At 36.1% G+C, this 20,790-nt stretch overlaps 1 protein-coding gene across 4 annotated transcripts in view; it reads right to left on the bottom strand.

Moving 5' to 3' along the window:
* SETD2 (SET domain containing 2, histone lysine methyltransferase) overlaps nucleotides 1-20,790 on the bottom strand; it is a 117,760-nt gene that overhangs the window by 29,487 nt on the left and 67,483 nt on the right. For 3 of the 4 annotated variants that reach the window (XM_059078154.2, XM_067044448.1, XM_067044447.1), the window contains exon 13: nucleotides 3,392-3,440. In XM_059078154.2, coding sequence (XP_058934137.1) covers nucleotides 3,392-3,440 — 49 coding nt within the window. Of the gene's footprint in view, nucleotides 1-3,391; nucleotides 3,441-17,931; nucleotides 18,101-20,790 lie in introns of all 4 variants that reach the window. The other variant, XR_010842590.1, reaches the window with a different exon arrangement.

The raw sequence follows: 20,790 nt of genomic DNA, 5'->3' as shown, positions 1-20,790 counted from the left end.
CTAGAGCCCGTGCTCCGCAACAAGAGAAGCCACTGCAGTGAGAAGCCCGCGCACCGCAATGAAGAGTAGCCCCTGCTCACAACTAGAGAAAGCCCGTGCGCAGCAACAAAGACCCAACGCAGCCAAAAATAAAATAAATTTTAAAAAAGATGGAAGCTAACCTTCTTCAGTCTCTTTACCTAAAATGGTTCTCACCCAGTTCCATTGCCACTGCTCCCAAAAGCTGCCCTAAGTACTACTTTTCACTGATCACACCACCTAGTCTTTCATTTTCCTAAGCAGTCTAGATCTCACCAATGAACATTTCAATATAAACTGACCGGTATTATATGCTGTTGCTTTGTGTATGTTAGTACTGCTACCTACTAATCATATTGCTCTCTTCATAAGGAGAGAATTTCTTATAAAATATCTCTCATAGTGCAAAGCAGATTCTCAATAAACATTGTTTTTTCTTTTCTCATCTCAGAAAAATGTGCTATCAGTTGTTTTTTCCCCAGCAGTAGGATCAGGTTTACATATACCATTCTCACAGTTCTTTTAGCTGGCAAAAACCTCATTTACAAAAAAGTTACTAATCTACAGCCATGTATGAGTATTTGTCAGTGAGAAGCTAACAGAACTAACTCATCTAATACCACATGCTGGCAGAAAATACTAAACAATTAAAACAACTGTTCAGCTCAGAAGGTATTAGCACAACATCCTTTTGTGAAGTATTATTATCTAGTTTCATCTGGATCTGCCCATGACTACTCTATTTCCTCCTTCAAACCCAGGTTCCTTACCCTGGTGTTAATTTCCTTAAAATGTGGCTATTTCTTCACTATATACTGGTAAAACAAGAAAAGGAATCATACCAACAGTATATTCTGACTCTGCATCTTGAATATGTGAGGCAGAGGAATCATCTTATATACTCAGGCTGATTTTCTCATATTTTAAAACGAGGATAAAGCTAGACTGCATATTTCCCAAAGTATTTCACCATCCTTATGAATTTTAAAAGTTCTAAGCTTTTTAATAGCTTGACATTGAGGAGTAACATAGGAAGTCAGGTTTGCATTATAAGCATTTCTCTAATCTAAAAGCCTGAGACTGAGATGGAGGCGGAGGTTCCCCACATGTGAGGATGAGACTGAAGTTGGCACACAAAAGGCTGCTCCCTGAAAAGATTATAATTGTCCACTACAGACCATGTCCTGCTTCTCTCAGAGGGCCATACCAGACTAGATATTTACAAAATAATGGTGGCAGGGTGGGGTGGGGGGACCTTCATAGGTATTAAAACTTTGCCTGTCTTGCTAATGTTTTCAACTCAGTGGGCCCAGAGAAGCTAGTGTCTGATGATCAACTCTACAGTGGTGCTGCTGATACTGCCAACCAGTACTACTCAACCCAGCTTTCTTTCTTATGGGAAGAATTCTTTGCAGCCGTAAGTAGGATGTATGGCTATGAAGAGACTAAACCAGTAGAACTAAAACTATCCAAAAGATACAAAAGTGATGTAAAGGATACTTTACAGGGCTTTAACCAGTAAGATTATTTAACCAGTAAGATTTAAGATTACAAAAAGTTCTTCATGCCAAAAATAAAGAAAAAGATCAAAAACATGATCACACTGGCTCTTTTACTCTATTTATATTGGGTCACTGCTGGAGGAGCACAAGAGACTAACAAGAGCCACCATAATTTATACCATTGCTTTAATCTCTAAAGTATGTTGGAAACATAGCTAAGTGGTAAAGCCCAGAAACCATACTGCAATGGTCTCCCTGTTATCTGTTCTGTAATAATGATTCTTAATCTTGTAAGGGGTCACTGATTCCTTGAGAATCTGATGAAAGTTTTGAATTTTCCCCAGTAAAATGAATGTATACCAAGGATTTTACATATAAACATCTACAGGTAAAAACTTACACACACCTAAGGAGTACAGGTTTAAGAATGTCTGCTCTAGAGGAAGAAATGAATGGAAGAAAAGCTACTCAAAGGCCATGACTTCAAGGAAAGAAACAACACAGGGAATATAAAGGGACATCTCCTTTGACAAAAATTCACTAAGAATAAAAATGCACAGATCCGCCTCCTAGAGCAATGAAAATAAAAATAAAAATTAACAAATGGGACCTAATTCAACTTAAAAGCTTTTGCACAACAAAGGAAACTACAAACAAGATGAAAAGACAACCCTCAGAATGGGAGAAAATATTTGCAAACGAAGTGATAGACAAGGGATTAATCTCCAAAATATACAAACAGCTTGTTTGTATATCAAAAAAAACAACCCAAAGAAAACATGGATGGAAAATCTAAATAGACATTTCTCCAAAGAAGACATACAGATGGCCAAAAAGTACATGAAAAGATGCTCAACATCACTAATTATTAGAAAAATGCAAATCAAAACTACAATGAGGTATCACCTTACACTGGTCAGAATGGCCATCATCAAAAAAATCTACAAACAATAAATGCTGCAGAGGGCGTGGAGAAAAGGGAACCCTGCTACACTGTTGGTGGAAATGTAAACTGGTATAGCCCCTATGCAGAACAGTACTATGGAGGTTCCTTAAAAAACTAAAAATAGAGCTACCATATGATCCAGCAATCCCACTCATGGGCATATATCCAGAGACAACCGTAATTCAAAAAGATACATGCACCCCAATGTTCACTGCAGTACTATTTACAAGAGCCAGGACAGGGAAGCAACCTAAATGTCCATCAACAGAGGAATGGATAAAGAAGATACAGTACATATCTACAATGGAATATTACTCAGCCATAAAAAAGAATGAAATAATGCCATTTGCAGTAACATGATGGACCTAGAGATTGTCATACTGAGTGAAGTCAGATAGAGAAAGACAAATATCATATGACATCACTTATCTGTGGAATCTAAAAAAAATGGTACAAATGAACTTATTTACAAAACAGAGAGAGAGTCACACATGTAGAAAATAAACTTATGGTTACCAGGAGGGAAGGCAGGGAAGGATAAATTGAGAAACTGGGATTGACATATACACATTACTATTCATAAAATAGATAACTAATAAGGACCTACTGTATAGCACAGGGAACTCTACTCAATACTCTGTAATGGCCTATATGCGAAAAGAATCTAAAAAAGAGTGGATATATGTATATGTGTAACTGATTCACTTTGCAGTACACCTGAAACTAACACAACATTGTAAATCAACTATACACCAAGAAATTTTTTTTAAAAACGCATGTTTTCAAACTTATACCAAATATTTCATTTACCTAATGACATATTATCTGGTTTCAAAAACAAAATAAAGTTCTTATCAGTTACATCTGCATATTTCTAAAAGAATATTTGTAAAGCCATATGCACAAAGTATCTCTGAATACCTACTTGTGCTCTCCTTTTCAGTTTGACTTTTCTTTGGAATTCGATATACCTCCTGCAAAAAATAAACCAAAAGAAGAGTTATCAGTGTAGTATGGAAGTGGTGATTGCTTTGAAGCTGAGTGATTTCACATGGCAACAAAGAAATGGGGAGGAACAATCTGGTATTTAATTATTGTCCAAAATTTTACTTATGTTTGGCTTTAAATAAAAATAGATCCTGGTCCCTTAAAAAACAAGTAAAAACATATAGCACAAATACATATTTATTTCTAAACGTCTACCAGGCTTGTATGACCTCATTAGCCAAGTAGCAGACTAAGTAACTAAGACATTTTATTTCTGGCAGGAATACACCTCCTGATAATCTTAATTTCTATATGCCTTCTGCACATAAAATGAAGTCATTTACAGTTCCTTTACTGAGAGTATTCATATGAACAAGTCAAACATCTCACTTGCCATCCCTACTTAAGGGAAGAAAAGGTTAGTAATAACTCAGCTATATAAACACACTTCAGAAAAATTATGTGTAAAGACAATTCCTGCTATTCAGCATATTTTTCTATAAATACGAAATCAACTTGGCTAATGGCCAAGTGTAATCTACTTTCATACTGCTGTTATTTTAAAAAAAGAAAGTTTTAGATCATTGTTGCTCTTCAAATACTATCTAATACTTTATCAAAATTGTTCTTGAGAAATATAAACTATGTTTTTAAACCTTGAGGTACCTTTTCTTGCTGTATGAATCTAAGCCTAGCAACAATTCTGTTCCCTGACAATCTCTCACTGTTCTAAGTCCATCAAGTAGCTCTTGGGCACATATTTCCTTATCCACTCACCTTGTTAGGTGGGTAAATGGCAAACCCACACAATCTCAATGGTACATCATATAAAACCCTTCCTTCAGAGTAATCTAATAATATTGAGCATACCTATATGACCTGATAATCCCATTTTTTAGGAACTGTAATCCAAGAAAAATCTTTTCACATGATTTTTGGTTCTATCAGCATTTGTGGAAAATGAAATAATCCACATGTCACACAACTGAGGAAAGTTCAAGATGTAATATTCAGCTGCCATTAAAAATGCCAATGTGGACTTTACAGACACAGGGCAATCTGTATGAATGCATTATCTTATTTGAATTTCAAAACAACCCTATGAGGTTGTTATCTCCATTTTACAAATGGGAAAACTTACTTAAAAAGTTTAGCAACCTGCCCAAGGTTATGATGCACTTTTATCATCTGTACCAGATGACACAGTGGCATTATTCTGGGAAGGAGTACCATTTTGGGGATTTATCCACAAATGTAGGTAACATCTACCATCCCCCTAGCCTTTTCCACTACAGCTGGGATTCTCAATTCTGGCTGCAGAATTAAACCACTTCAGGAAACTTTTATAGAAATACTATCCAAAACAAATTGAATCTAAAATTCTGGGAATGGGTCCCAGGCCTCCGTATATTTTAGAAGTTCCCCAGATGATTCTGATGTCCAGAGAAAGTGGACATCACTGAACTACTGGCTTCTCTTAACAGCCCTCACTCATTCCTTCCTCACAAGGGAGAATTTGAGAGAAAGAACTATGTGTGTCTGTCCTCAGCTCAGAGCCATGTGGGCTCTTTCTCTTCTTGGCCTGCTTCTGCCTGTAGAGAGGATACATTCCAATCTATTTCTGAGGGATGCCTGGAGTTGTCTAATTCAATGTGTACCTGTGGGTATGAATCAGAGATAAAGAGAGGAAGGACTCGGGGCTTCCCTGATGGCGCAGTGGTTGAGAGTCTGCCTGCCGATGCAGGGGACACGGGCTCGTGCCCCGGTCAGGGAAGATCCCACATGCCGTGGAGCAGCTAGGCCCATGAGCCATGGCCGCTGAACCTGCGCGTCTGGAGCCTGTGCTCCGCAACAGGAGAGGCCACAGCAGCGAGAGGACCGTGTACCGCAAAAAAAAAAAAAAAAAAAGAGAGGAAGGACTTAACACTTTTAGCTCTGAGTTCTCTACCACCTCTTGGAGAGGTTAACAAACTCAGGAAAAAGAACGCCACTTATCATCACCTACCCACATTATAGGGAAAAACAGGTATTCTGCTAATTTTAAAAGTTTGAAAATGACTGTTGCATTAGGTACTCAGTGCTCAGAACAGATGTATTGAGGGATATTTGAGTCAATTAAGAATTACACAATTTTAACTTAGTTAGTTGCTTTTGCAGAAGGTCTCAGCATTACAAGTATTCATTACAAACATTTATAGCAATTTATTACAGACCTCAAGTTTGGGACCCATTCTACAGCGGCGGTTAATATACTGAGGTAATGCTTCTCAAAGATACATTCTCTTAATTCCATTCAAAAGTTTAGAGCAGCTGCTAACTAGAAAATGTATTCTGATCACTAAGTTGTACACATGAAACTAATATAGTATGTCAAACATACTTCAATTTAAAAAAAAAGGATTCAGAGACTTCCCTGGTGGTCCAACGGGTAAGACTCTGTGCTCCCAATGCAGGAAGCCCAGGTTCAATCCTTGGTTGGGGAACTAGAGCCTGCATGCATGCCACAACTAAGAAGTTCACACGCTGCAACGAAGATCCAGTGCAGCCAAAATAAATAAGTAAATAAATAATAAAAAAAAATTTTAAGTATTCTGATGTTCACAAAATGGCTGATTACTACTGATTAGTGACCAAGAGCTACTGACTAGTACAGTATGCCTAACACTATGGGGAAGTTCTATCAACATGCACCCAAGCACTAGGAATTACTAACTTGCTCCTCTTCATATTGTCAAAGCTGTATACAAAATTTAAGCTGGAAACTAAGATTATCTACTTTGATACCTGATATGCAACAGAATTTTTCCAAAGTCCCACAACAGCAAAAAGTAAGAAGGAAGCAGCCCTATAATGATTACTGTAACATTTCTTAGGATCATTGTCTTCTGAATAAACAGCAATAGTGTTAGCCTACATGATATGAAAACGTTTGGAATAATGTCACACCCACATGGCACAGAATCCACTGCTAAAAATGCTATCTGAGTTGCCTTCATTTACACTAATCCTTTATCTAAATGGGAGATTAAAAAAATAAAATTAGAGGATAAGAGTTAGAAGTCCTACATCTCCTAACAGGTAGCCAGAAAGCAGGGAGAGAGAAAACTGAGGGTAAGAAAGTATTTTAAAAAAGAAAAGAAAAAGAAAATTTTTTAGAACTGAAAGACATATTAAGTCACCAGAGAGGGCTCAGAGCACCTCCCACAACAAAAGAGTCGAAATGGTATCAAAATAGCAACACTGTAAGCTGGAAAATGATGCAATGACATCTTGAACATTTTGAAGCAAAATTTATTTCCAAATGGTTAATTATATGATTTGCCAAACAATAGAATAAAGGTATTTTTCAGAGTTATAAGGTCTCAAAATATTGTCTACCAGAAGAGAATGTTAAAGACACTCCAATGTGGAGGGCCTAAAATTCAAGATTCTAGATTGTGTGAAATACATCGCATAAACTGTCTAGAGTGTACACTGTACCATACTAGGCACAATAATTTATAAGACCTAACAATTCCTGACAGAGTGATGGAAAATCTTTCGGAAGTTACTGTAAATGAATTATCCAGCATTTAGATGATATAGGAATAGATTAATAAATATATGCATATAAATTCAACAATGGGGCACTCAAAATAGATCAAATGTCCAAGCTCTACTTCTGTGCAAATAACTAGGCGGTGGTGGCTATTTAAAATAACATCTGCAAAAGATCTGAAGATGTATTCTAACCTGTCATAATTTCAAAAAAAGTTGTCTTCCAACAATACTGTCCCTAACTGAAAAGTTTAGTTATCTAGAAAGTGTTTTTAAAGCAACTGTTATAATTAGCAATAGAAATTTTTTAAATTACAAAAGGGGTACATGTTTTGACTATGGGTTACTTGAAAAATGATGAAGATGTTAACAAAAATGTACACCAAAGACGAAGAATTAGCTTATAAAACAAGATTATGAGGTTGAGTCTGAAGGGCAAGTGGAGGAGAGAGCCAAGAGAAGCCTGAAGGGACTTCCCTGGTGGTGCAGTGGTTAAGAGTCTGCCTGCCAATTCAGGGGACACAGGTTCAAGCCCTGGTCCGGGAAGACCCCACATGACGCAGAGCAACTAAGCCCGTGTGCCACAACTACTGAGCCTGCACTCTAGAGCCCACAAGCCACAAGTACTGAGCCCACATGTCACAACTAGTGAAGCCTGTGCACCTAGAGCCCATGCTCTGCAACAAGAGAAGCCACCGCAATGGGAAGGCTGCACACTGTAACAAAGAGTATCCCCTGCTCACCACAACTAGACAAAGCCCATGCACAGCAACGAAGACCCAATGCAGCCAAAAATAAATAAGTAAATAAATTCATTTTTTTAAAAAAGAAGAGAGAGAGAAAGACGAAAATATAGACCTAAAATTCAGGAAATAGGCTAAAGCAAGAGATCCACAATTTGGGAAAACCTTAGAAAACGATCGATATATTGTGTTACTGTCAAAGATTGCCAAGACAGAAGGTACATAGAAAAAAACAGGCTGACTTGAAGGAAAATGAAATTAAAAGGTGGGAAGTCTTTATACCTGATTCATACTGTAAGTTTTCCATTTCTTAATAAACACCTGCCAGCAATCCCACTTCTGGGTATGTATCCAAACAAAATGAAAAGCAGATCTCAAAGAGATGCCTGACTCCCATGTTCACTGCAGCATTATTCACAATAGCCAAAATACAGAAACAACCTAAGTGTCCATCAAGAGATGAATGCATAGAGAAGCTATGGTATATGTATACAATGGATATCATTCAATCAGGAGAAAGAAGGGCACCTTGCCATTTGTGACATGGATAGACCCTGAGGGTATTATGTTAAATGAAATAAGACAGAGAAAGACAAACACTGTACAATATCACTTATTATATGTAATCCAAAATAGCTGAACTCATAGAAACAGAGACTAAAACAGGGGTAAAGGGAGGTAGAGTTACAAACTTGGTCAAAGAGTTACAAACTTCCAATTATAAGATGAGTAAGTTCCAGGGATCTAATGTACAGCATAGTGATACAGTTAATAATACTGTATTATATACTTGAAAGTTGCCAAGAGAATAGATCTTTAATATGCTCCCCGAAAAAAAGAAATGGTAATAATGCAGGTGTTAGCTAACACTATGGTGGTAACCAGTTTGCAATATATATGTTATCAAATCAACAGGTGTACACATTAAACTTACACAATGTTAAATGTTAGTTATATCACAATAAAGCTGGGGAGAAAAGAAAAGAATGTAGATACTAAAACAAAGGACCATTTTAACTCAAGAAATATTATATAGCTGTGAGTTCGATGTTTTTGTCTTTATTGTATGTGAATCATGATTCCCTAAAAACAGTTAGATTATATTTAAAGTACAGTAAATAGATTCTGAGTAAACGGATTCTCTTATGGAAAAAAAAGTTTACTTTTAATTATACAGTTTTTATACTACCCATTTTTAGTTAAAAAAACACAACACTTGAAAAGGTTACCTACTGCTAATAAGTCACACTAAATGGGTCTAAACTGGGATGTTTTCTTCCAACAGTCTCAAAAAGTACTCATTGGAAGTTTGTTGGCAAAGTACTCCAGCACATTTTTAACACATCTCAAATGATATAGAATAGACTCAAATAGAATAGACTCAAATAGAAGAGACTGTAGGAAAAAACAGGATCAAAACAATACTTTTTCTGGAAAGTGTAAAAATTTAACACTGACTTAGACTGTTCTTTAGCTAAACAAGACTTTGACAACAAAATAATTTACAATGAGAGTATAATTTTTTACCTTTTATTATATACAGATCAGATTATATATTCTGTAATAACAGATATACTTTTTACAACTAAGACTATTTTTACTTGTTATTAGCAAGTACAGATAAAATTGTGTAGTGTATGTGTCAAACAAATCTTTATTCCTAAATGACAGCAAGACTAAGAACAAAAAAGAGAAAGAGACTCTGAGCAAGGTGCCATTTTTACAACTGGAAGAGGAGATAAAAAGCAGCAGGAAGGGACAAAAAGAAAATGTGAAAGCAAAGCTATGCGATATGGAGGCTAGAAGTTAAAGTGCCAACTTCAGGTAAAAGGAATTCTAGGAGAAAAGGAACTTTTTTGAGAAATAATGAAGATGAGCTTTTCAGAATTAAAGAAACATAAAATACCTTTGATTAAAAAGGCAAAGAGCATCAAATAAGAAATAAAAAGACTATGACCTAGCAATTCTGCATCTACGTTTATCCATCCATCCCCCGCCAAATTTCATAATGGCTCATATAACGATATGTAAAAAATGATATCCATACAATGGAGTATTATTCAGCTATAAAGTATAATTAACTACTGATACTGATCCATACTACAACATGGATAAAGCCTGAAAACACTATGCTAAGTAAAAGCAGCCAGACACAAAAAGCCACAGATTTCATGATTCCATTTATCCTCATTATTCAGATTCTGTATCTGCAAATTCACCAACTCACTAACATTTATTTGTAATCCCCAAATCAATACATGAGACAAAATTTCACCAACTCTTCCCCCCATGAATCAATTGTTGATATTTTTTGGTATACTTTTTCCAAATAATTAACTGATAACATGATGCAACATTCTTTTCCCAAGAGTATCTCAGAATCTTTTCATTACTTTTTCTGAAAATGCTTCTAGTACACTAGTGGTCTTATATATTTCTTTTCCAACTTCTTCAATATTATTTTTACTGACTTTATGAAATCAGTGCATTTTTATTTCATAATAGGTCTGCCAACTTTTATAACAGTGAGACTGGCTGAAAAAGAAAATAACCTATTGGACAACGATACATGCTGATGTTAACTGAGAAGGGATGTTTGAATAAGAATTTTTTTAAGTGTTCAGTTCACTAGTTTTTTTGTCATAATTTTTGTTTCTCTAAGCAATTCTGAAACTGTGAAGATACTGAGAATACCACATGTGTGTATATGTATATATGAATGTTTATGTATTTAGTTACATGTGAGAGGTAAGTTTCTCCAAGATAACTGAATGTATTAGAAGATTTTTTAAAACCCCACTTTAAACCCCATTAAAAAAAAATCATTTTTCCCAGGATTTTCAGGTATTTGTGAAGTTCCAGGGTTAGAAGCAAAGAAACCAAATATTTACGTGAATTTACTGAACACTGAAAATCTAGAAAAAGAGGTAAGAACTTAGAGAAATAAAATAATAAATAAATAAACTCGGGAATTCCCTGGCAGTCCAGTGGTTAAGACTTGGCACTTTCACTGCCATGCCCTGGGTTCAATCCCTGGTGGGGGAACTAAGATCTCACAAGCTGTGCGGAGCAGCCAAAACATGACAACAGAAAAAACTAAGCTCATTTGGTTCCCATTGAAACCATATGGCTTATAGACAAATCATCTTGGAAAATACATGGTTAAATCAATTGTTAGTTATTTAGGCTAAGGATATTAAAACACTTATATCTGGGTAATATCAGACTGTAAAGAAACCTGATTCACAATTCCACACACCAGTGCAGGGGTCAGCAAACTACACCCTAAAGTCTGACCTGCAGCCTGGTTCTTTAAGTGCCCCTTCAACCCCAGCTAAGAATGGTTTTTTACATTTTTAAAGAGAGGGAGAAAAGGGGAGGGAAGAAGAAAAAGGAAGGAGAAGAAAAAGGCAGAAAGAAGGGAAGTAGAAGGGAGGAGGAGACTGAGGCCTCACAGTCACATTTTAAATTTAAGTATTTTAATATTTACTATCTGACTTTTTACAGAAAAAAAACTGCCAACCCTTGATCTAGAGAAATAAAAGCACATCTTTGGGTAATATATGACTGTCTTGGAACCTGATTCACAATTCTATATACTAGCATAAAGATTTTAAAAATCCATTTTCTTGATTAACAACAAAATTTTAAAAATGAACATATAACTTCAATGTCTATGGCCATATACCACTCTAAGGTTAAAAACAAAAAAAAAGAAAAAGAAAGAAAGAAATTACTGGGCAAATACTGATATGTAAATACTCTAGGCTCCTTTTCCCTCAGCATAATTCTGTGAAACGCTTTCAGTGGTAATGGTTCTATAACCCGGATTTAGCTTCCTTTAATAGCAGGAAGAACTGTACCTCGATCATCATACCCCTGTAAAGTGTTAAGAGTCTATGATTTTATCTCATAAATTGTATTACAAAAAGTGTGAGTAGGGGTATCTCCATTAGGTCTCAGAGGTCCTGAGATGTGACTGGAAAAATAACTTAGAAGATAATACACATGTCTGGAAGTTTTATAAAATCACACACGAGAAGGGCAGAGGAAGGGAGAGTAAGGGGGAAAGGGAGTAGAATAATTTTATTTATTCTTTTAAAGCCCTGAAGAAACACTCTTAACTTCAGACAGCTGGGCTCCCAACAAACAAAAGATAGTAAGATCCAATTTCAGTTTTCAGCCACTCAGAAAAATGGGCAAAGGATATGGACATAGTTCTTACAATAGGAAATATAAACATAAATATATTCAATACTTCATGCATAAGAGAAATGCAAATTAAAACTATAACAATATTCCATTTTTGCCTATCAGTCTGACCAACATAAAGTTAGACAACACCTGTGTTGGCCAGAGTGTAGTGAAACAGGCACTCTTACACATAAACATTGCTGATGAGAGTTAAACTGGTACAACTATGAAGAGAGATTTGGCAGTACCTATCAAAATTACAAATAACACAGACTATGACTCAGATACACAACTTTTAGTAATTTATCCAACATGTATATCCCACATATGTGAACATGTTCAAAAAATTACTTGCTGCTAAGCTAAAGAAAGGAATCAACCTAAATGGCCGAAACAGAAGACTAATTAATATGATTATGATAAACTGATTATGGTATATTTATACAATACTATGCAATTATGAAAAATAAATTCTTCATAAGCTGGTATGAAATAATCTTTACAATATATTAAGTAAAAAGGAGCTAAACAGTGGTACCAGCTTTGTAAAAAAGGCAAAATATACACACATAATATGCACAAATTATCTCTAGAACACTCACAACAAACTAGTTGTATTGGTTGCCTCCAGGGAACAGGACACAGGGCAGGGTTAGGAGTGAAATGTTGCCTTTTGCAGTATGCCTTTTGAATTCTGTCGTGTGTAGGAACTGTCTATTTTAAAAATTAAAAGAAAAGGTAACATGCCTCAGAAGCAGCCCTAGACACAGTACCAAAAGACTTCTGTGCATTGTGACTGCATTCAAGGTAAAGAATGAGAGGCTGTAAAGTCTCAGGCAAAGGCCTAAGGAACATGGGGATTCCCAAGGCAACTTCTAAATGCTGCTATTTAGCAAGTACCATACCTTAAAAAGCTTTCCTAGTTCAATGACATTCAGTTTATTTTTTATTTTTATTTTTAAAGGAAGGCATCCGGGGTGCTGATAATATTCCATTTCTCTTTTTTTAAAAAATAAATTTATTTATTTATTTTTGGCTGCATTGGGTCTTCGTTGCCGTGCCCAGGCTTTCTCTAGTTGCAGCAAGTGGGGGCTACTTTTCGTCGTGGTGCGCAGGTTTCTCATTGCAGTGGCTTCCCTTGTTGCGGAGCACTGGCTCCAGGCGTGTGGGCTTCAGAAGTTGTGGCACGCTGGCTCAGTAGTTGTGGCTTGAGGGCTCCAGAGTGCAGGCTCAGTAGTTGTGGCGCACGGGCTTCTTTGTTCCGCAGCAAGTGGGATCTTCCCAGACCGGGGCTCGAACCCGTCTCCCCTGCATTTGTGGGTAGATTCTTAACCACTGCACTACCAGGGAAGTCCCTGCCATTCAGTTTAAACTTGTCCCCCCAACTTCCTCCTTCTCTAGCCTTACCCACTTTGACTCTAATTCAAAAAAATCTACCTTAACAACACTCGGTTTTATTCAACACGCATCTAAAATGTGCTGGGCTTCCACTAGTACTGAAGAACAAGGCGAACACCTGACACATGTGCCTGCTTTCAAGGCCTCCCCAGCCCAGTAGTAAAACGTGTGTAGAAAAATTAAAGTTTTATGCTGGTAAGTAATCACTGAAGAATCATCAAGGTGATGATGATTAAATGTTTCTCAAATTTCAGATTTCTGTTTTCTTGGCAAGTTAATTCCAAATCTAAGATTTTATTTTACACTTTCAAATTTACCTCCTCTATAATTTTTCTAATTAAAACTTAAAAATCACCACAGCCCTCCAAGAGACTTCACTGAAGTTATATGTTGCACTAGTCAATACAACACTGCAGCTAAGACCATCCAGAAAACACTTTTTGGACCACAATTTATTCTTTTCCCAACCCACATATATACACACCCATTTGAGAAACTGCTCGTGTTTGTGGACCCCTGCCCCAGAAAACCCCACAGTTTTACATATGATTTCAAGCATTATGAAAATCCCTTGAAATTCAATCATGGATCACAGGTTGATCTCTGCAGCATTAAGGAAAAAAAGATACTTGAACACTAAAATGATAATTTCTATGGTTTAAGAATGAATTTGAACTTATTACAGTTATTAAAACAGAAACAGATTGAGAGAAGTCTGAAAAGTACTCAGCAAAGATACATAATTGCATCAACTGTCTAGCAAGGACGTAGCTATCACTATTTGCTGGATCAGAAAAAGGAATGGAAAGAACACAGGATTTAAATCAGAAGATAATTTTCAGCTATGTCATTTAAAGTTAAGTTACAAACTCATGGGCCTGTTTGTTTCCCTTTTACAGTTGATAAAAACACCACCACTTACTTTACAGGACTGTAAAGATTACATGACACTCATTCAAGTATTTTCTGACCACCTATCAAATAAAATATACACATTATGGATTCAAGAAGAATTGGGACTTCCCTGGTGGTCCAGTGGTTAAGACTCCGTGCTTACACTACAAGGGACGTGGGTTCGATCCCTGGTCAGAGAAGACACCACATGCCATGGTGTGCGGCCAAAAAATTTAAATTAAAAAAAAAAAATAGCAGCAGTGTGGCACCATGGAAAAAGAAGGACCTTCTTCACTTCATCATTCAAATATTTATGAAGTGCCAAACTACATAGTACGCTTTCACAGTGCCCTGGGGAGACTCAAGTGACCAAGACAGAAACAGTCTCTGCCTCTGCACAATGTACAATTATGAAATGTTATCTGCTATGATTGGAAAGGATGTTATGGGAGCATACAGAAAAGGCAGAATACTCTGTCTTGGAGGAACAGGAATGGTTTTCAGGGGAAAGGATGAAACTTAAAATGAGAAGAGACATCTAAACAAAAGAAAGTCTTCTCAGAAACAAGTCAATGAGTGTGTGTGTGTGTGTGTGTGAACATTATAGTAACATGGTCCCTCTGGTAGGCCAGAAACTCTTGAGGTGAAAATGCATACATAAATAAGGACCAGATTATGCCATGGTATGCAAGCCTTGTTAAGAAAAATGGATTTTACTTAACAATTTAATGAGGAACCGTTTAAAAGTTTTAAATAGGACTTTGACATGAACAGATGTGTATTTCCAAAAAGATCACTCTGGATACTGAATGTAGCACAGACTGTAGGGGGCACAGAGTAGTCATTCACTATTATTAAGTGGTAACTTATTACAACCATTACTAAAAAGATACCATGATAAAAGTAACTCTTACTACCAACGATTAAGGAATGGTCTCTGCCCTTGAAGATCTCATAGTCCTGTGAGGAGAAACAAGCATCTAAGCAAGTAATTTTAATAACCTGTTAAGACTGCTACCACTGTATAGAAATACAGAAAAAGGAATGATGGATTAGAAAATCACCATTTGTTAACAATCATAGTTGTACAAGATTCAGGCAAATTCACTGGATGGATAAATTTCACAAAAAAAGAGTATTTATTATTTCCAAAGTGCTCCTATATTATACTTTAATTATAAAGGGGAAAATAGTAACTTTACATTGGAGAAACCTGGCAGACACCAACTTAACCAAGTGACTGAAGTTGACAATGCCAGTAATGGTATAAACGAACATTCCAAACAGAACTTCAGACAAACCCAAATTGAGGAATATTCTAAAAAATTTAAAAATATTCAAAAATGTGAAGTTTATAAAAGCCAAAGCCTGAGGAACTAAGTATTCCAGATTAAAGGATACTAAAGAGATAACTCAATGTAACGCTTGATCTCAGGTTAGATTCTGGATCAGAAATTTTATTTTTTCTGTAGAGGACATTATGTGCACAACTGGCCAAAATCTGAATGAGGTCTGTTTAACAGATTAATAGTATTGTGTCACTGTAATTTGCTGATTTTGATAAGTACACTGAAGTCATAAAGAAGAATGTCCTTGTTTTTAGGAAATACACACTAAAAATATTTAGGCACAGTGGGCATGATACCTCTAACTTATTCTTTAAAAGTTAAAAAGAAATTAAGAGAAAATGTTAAGGTAAATTTGGTAAAATATTAACACTGGGGGATCTGGATGAAGGGTTTAGAGGAATTTTTACTGTTTTTAACATACATCTGTCACTGGATGTATATTACATGAAGAATACATAAAGAACAGTATTCTTGCAGTTTTCCTGTAAGTCTGAAATTACATCAAAACCAAAAGTTAAGAACATTAAGAAGGAAAATTTATATATTTTCATTATGGTTATATATAAAACTAGATTATACCAACTTTTCTGTTCTCGAAAAGTCTCTTAAGTTTCCAACTAACTTGATCATGGTCCTGAGGGAAGAAAGACATTCCTTACAGGTGTCTTCTAGCCCAGTAATTCTATAATGTATATACTCTCCCACTTCTCAGATAGTCCTATATCCAAATCACTTAAAGTAACTTTTTCCTAAACAGAGTGAAGACTTTTTTTTTTTTTTTGAAAAGTAACTTCAAGGGGTATGGAAACATGGTCATTATGTCTTTAGGGAAATAGAATTAAAAGCTCACCCAAAATAAAGTGTCAAAATGACTTCATTCAAAATCAGAATGTTTAGCGCAGCCCAATTCTGTACTTTATCATTTAAATTAGGTGTTGGCAAACCTTTTCTGTAAAGGACAAAGCAATAAATATTTTAGGCTTTGTTGGCCATCCAGTCTGATGCAACTACTCAACTCTAACAGTGCAGTGCAAAAGCAGCCACAGACGTATGTAAATGAACAAACTTGGCTGGGCTCCCCCCCAAACTTCATTTACGAAAAAAGACAGCGGGGTAGATTAGGCCAACCCATAATTTAGATGAAAGTATTATCTGATAATAAAGAAACCAGGCTACTAATAAGTTTTAGACCATGTTTTCCTTTTATCAAATGAGATTCTTATTACAAAAATTCAATGTAGTGGTACCTAAAATAGTGCTCTTTGGGGGCAATTCTGTATTTTAAACAAAAGGATAAGTAATACTGATCCTTTTGGATACAGAATAATGTCTACTAAGGATTTTGAAATTTATTACAGAAATTCAGGGCACATCATTTCATTTTGAAATGTTGCATGGCAGATTTCACATATTAGTTAGGAACCAAAATTCCAAGCAGTGACTCAAAACTTGTTTTATTTTTTTTGACCACATGGCTTTTGGGATCTTAGTGCCCCGACCAGGGATTGAACCCAGGCCCCCAGCAGTGGAAGCACGGAGTCCTAACCACTGGACCGCCAGGGAGTTCCCCCAGACTCAAAACTTTTCAGTTGGGTAACTCTCTGAATTATTTAAAACTTCTGTAGAGAATTCAATGCTTAACTTTCTAGGAAAATAATGTTTAATTAAAGATAATGTCTTGAGACAAAGATGAAAAAGATAATAAGGATGGTTCTTAAGTCCAACTTATCACATGTACAGAATGTCCCTAAATCATCTAATCCAGATGTAACTATAACTACTCAGACTTCACTATAAGGAGACACACATCCTGTAACCTAAGTGTTTATAAGAGAGGCTCTGGAATCACTAGCCATCACAAGATTTCTCAGCTGTTTAACTGCAACTGAAACTGCCAAGTTCATGGGAACCTTACCTCTTCTTCTCATGATCCAAATGAAGATTTTCCAGTCAAGTTTATAATTAATCATCACTTATAACCAGCTGTTTTGCCCTGTGAAGTGTCGGGTATATTTTCAGCATGAGGGATGATGTACAGTAATTCCTTTTACAAACAGAAATATATGCACATATCCCTGCTGAAAATGTAGCCCAGTTAATTTGCATGTGAAAATGAATACATGCTCATGTGTAGCAATGTGCTAAGTGATGTTTCTTGTTGAGGTCTACTTTAGGAGTCAAAAATGTGTAAGCCTTGTGGAGCCAAGGCAGTGGTCCTGTGTATAGAGGTATAGAAAAAATAGCTCACTTAATCCTTTCTCGCCAGGAGTCGGGATTTTCCCAGAACGACATCCATTGTCGGCAATGGACGCACCAAAATAACGCCGGTGCCAGTGAGTTAACCACCTCTGTCCTCTTTTCACCTATTATATTTTTCATGCATCATCCAACTTCCCAACCATCTTCCTGTTTTCTTCATAGAATGCACGCTAGGTTCTTGTTTTTCTTCAGCACGAAGTTGAAAATGGAGTTGAGAAAAGGAGACACATGGTCAGCTGGTGATGTTAACAAGCTCCTTGCTGCCCTGAGAAGCTAGATGGAAATGGTTCAAGTTACAAGGGGGATCATCATCAGATCTGGGAGGACAAAGAGTAATTCATGAAGCTTCATTCCCTTCCCTCCCACCCTCTTTCATTTACTGATGATCCCTATAGTCTGCCTTCACAGCAAAATCAAGATTAAGAAATCTGAAGCAACCTCTTTCAGTTCTTCACTCCATCCAGTATGTAGAAAGGACAAGTGGAACACATGTCCAGCAATGTTACAGTGGCCCAGGAAAGTCAGGGAAGCTTGGAGTGGCTAACATAACCACAATCTTAGATCAATGCTTTTTAGTATAATCTTGAAATTAACATCAGCAACTAACACATGTTTGGCAACAGGTGCTTAATAAAGGTTGGTTGAATAACACATTTTCTTTTCTGCCAACGTCTACTTGAACACACAGGTGGAAGTCAGACAGAAGTAGTTAACTCTTTCAATGCCGGGAATAGGATGGATATATAGTAATCACATCAAGTCAAGGTGTTTCTCTAAAACATGTTCAAATTATGGGTTCCCTAGCTGAAGTATATTTTTTAAGGACAACTATAACCGGTTTTGAAATTAGAACCATGGTGAATGTTAATTAGAATGACAGATGAATTAAGAACCCCAGCACCAATGCATAACAAAACATCACAGTTCAAGCAAGCAAAAACATTTCTCAGTAATGCAATTCTAGATGGGTAATGATTCCAGAGCAAACTATAAAGTTTGAGGAAGGAGGATTTTATTTAATAACTTCCTTGATGCTAAGAATTGGGATAAATCCAAAGTATGAAGGTTAAGAAGAATATATTTTAGGTACAAATAAAATTTTAAACCTCAAGTCAAGAGGATCATCAGTCTACATAGTACTGTGCAACCACTTCGATCTTTCAGATAGGAGTGAAGAGGACAAGCAAGGGAAGAAATAATTTTGTAGGACTCAAAAACATATATGTCTGGAGTGTGAGTTTAAAGTATCAGTTATATCTAATTAAGGATATTCCAGAGAATAATTTATATCATTACAATTATAATTTTTAAAAAACTACCATACAGAGAAACAAAAACATTTACTTATTCCAGATTTTAAGAAGAGACAGGTTTTTAAGAAATTAAGATGATTATGTCTTTTTTTTTTTTTTTTTAATTATGTCAACCAGAGCCTTCTCAGGCAAAAGTGAACTACTAGGTCTACAACCCCCCTCTCTATAAAACTATGTCTGTAAGGTCTTTTCTACCTTCACCTGAGTGCTTGTCTCCATTTCCACCTTCCGTACTGAGCCAATCATACTACAGGCTCTACTAGCAGTCTCCAAACACAAGAGGGACTTCGTCCAGGGACTCCTGTGCCCTCACAAAGTAGGCCTTAAAGGTTCACACAAATGACTGTCCCAGCAGCTCTTTCAATTAATTGCAACTCCAGTTCCTGCGTTCACATGTTGTATCATAAACAGATTTACTCTGAATCTTTCCTTTTATATTTATAAAAAGGTCAGATTTCAAATAATAAGGCTGAGTTTATGCTGAACTGCAGGTGATCAAAGAGTAGCATGAGAAAGAGCTCAAAATGGGTAAATGAGAGCTGAAACCACACCATACTTAAAGAAGGGTCTCAACACAGTAAATTACAAATGCAAAAATAAGCACAGTGCACAACCAACCAACTACTCATTCTGCTCAGTGTAAGGATAGTTCCCTATGGGTCAAATGGTAGGATATAATGGGTGAGCTTTGTAGTCATAATTGGGAACAGAGAAGACTCAGGTGTCCATTTTGCTGCAAATCTGTATTCTTGGTTTATCTGGTTGCTTCACCTCTGGCGCAAGAAAGGAGGAACAGAAAAACAGAGGCTAGGTAGTAACCTGTTCCCACAGGGTCCTCAAGACCTGGATCCCAGGATCCCACTTACAATCAGAATTTGCCACATCTCTCCTAGGCTCATCCTGTTATTCACTTCTGTGTTTATCCAAGACCCAGACTGGGTTCTCTGCAAAGAAAACCCTGCACATCATGCTACATACTTTAACAAGTGATTATGCAAGTATTAGATGTAAGGGTTCCAGAACTCTGTATTTTTCCTCTCGATAACACCTTCTGGCCAGAAAAATAGGCATTTAAAACCAGGCCTATTTCAGAAACAATAATAAAAGTGAATATGAACTAGCTCCATATAATGTTGTTTTACTGGAACAGATATTTATGTTCAATAGTTCATTTTTGTTTTTTGTCATGAGACATTCCACCAAGCTAATAAGCATGATTCTATAGCTTTATATGTTCAATCATTTTTGATGAGAAGTTGCAAAATTACCTTGGCTTCCAATTAATTTTATTTTTAATTAATTTCTAGTTAATCCAATAAATTAATTTCCAATTATTTTAAACATTCATTTATTTCTTACATAGACTCAAATGTAGAATCCATGTTTGTTACTCAAAGGATTTTTGTTTTTAATGTAAAGACTACTTGAATGACTGAATTTACTGTTGTGATATATACTTTTGTAAACAAGGAAAAGGGGGATGTTTGTATACTAGTTTGGCTGGTATCTCTGGCCAAGGTTTAAAAGACATTATTTATTTATAAAGACATTTATAATTAGCTGACAGAGAGATAGTATTCCATTTTTCAAAAATACATATAGCTAGAAAAGTAGGTAATTCAACTGAAGGTTTATAGAACTCTAAACCTG

Source organism: Kogia breviceps, chromosome 10, assembly GCF_026419965.1.
Source record: "Kogia breviceps isolate mKogBre1 chromosome 10, mKogBre1 haplotype 1, whole genome shotgun sequence".
Taxonomy (NCBI): Eukaryota; Metazoa; Chordata; class Mammalia; order Artiodactyla; family Physeteridae; genus Kogia; species Kogia breviceps.
This window is presented reverse-complemented; position numbering and strand designations above follow the sequence as displayed.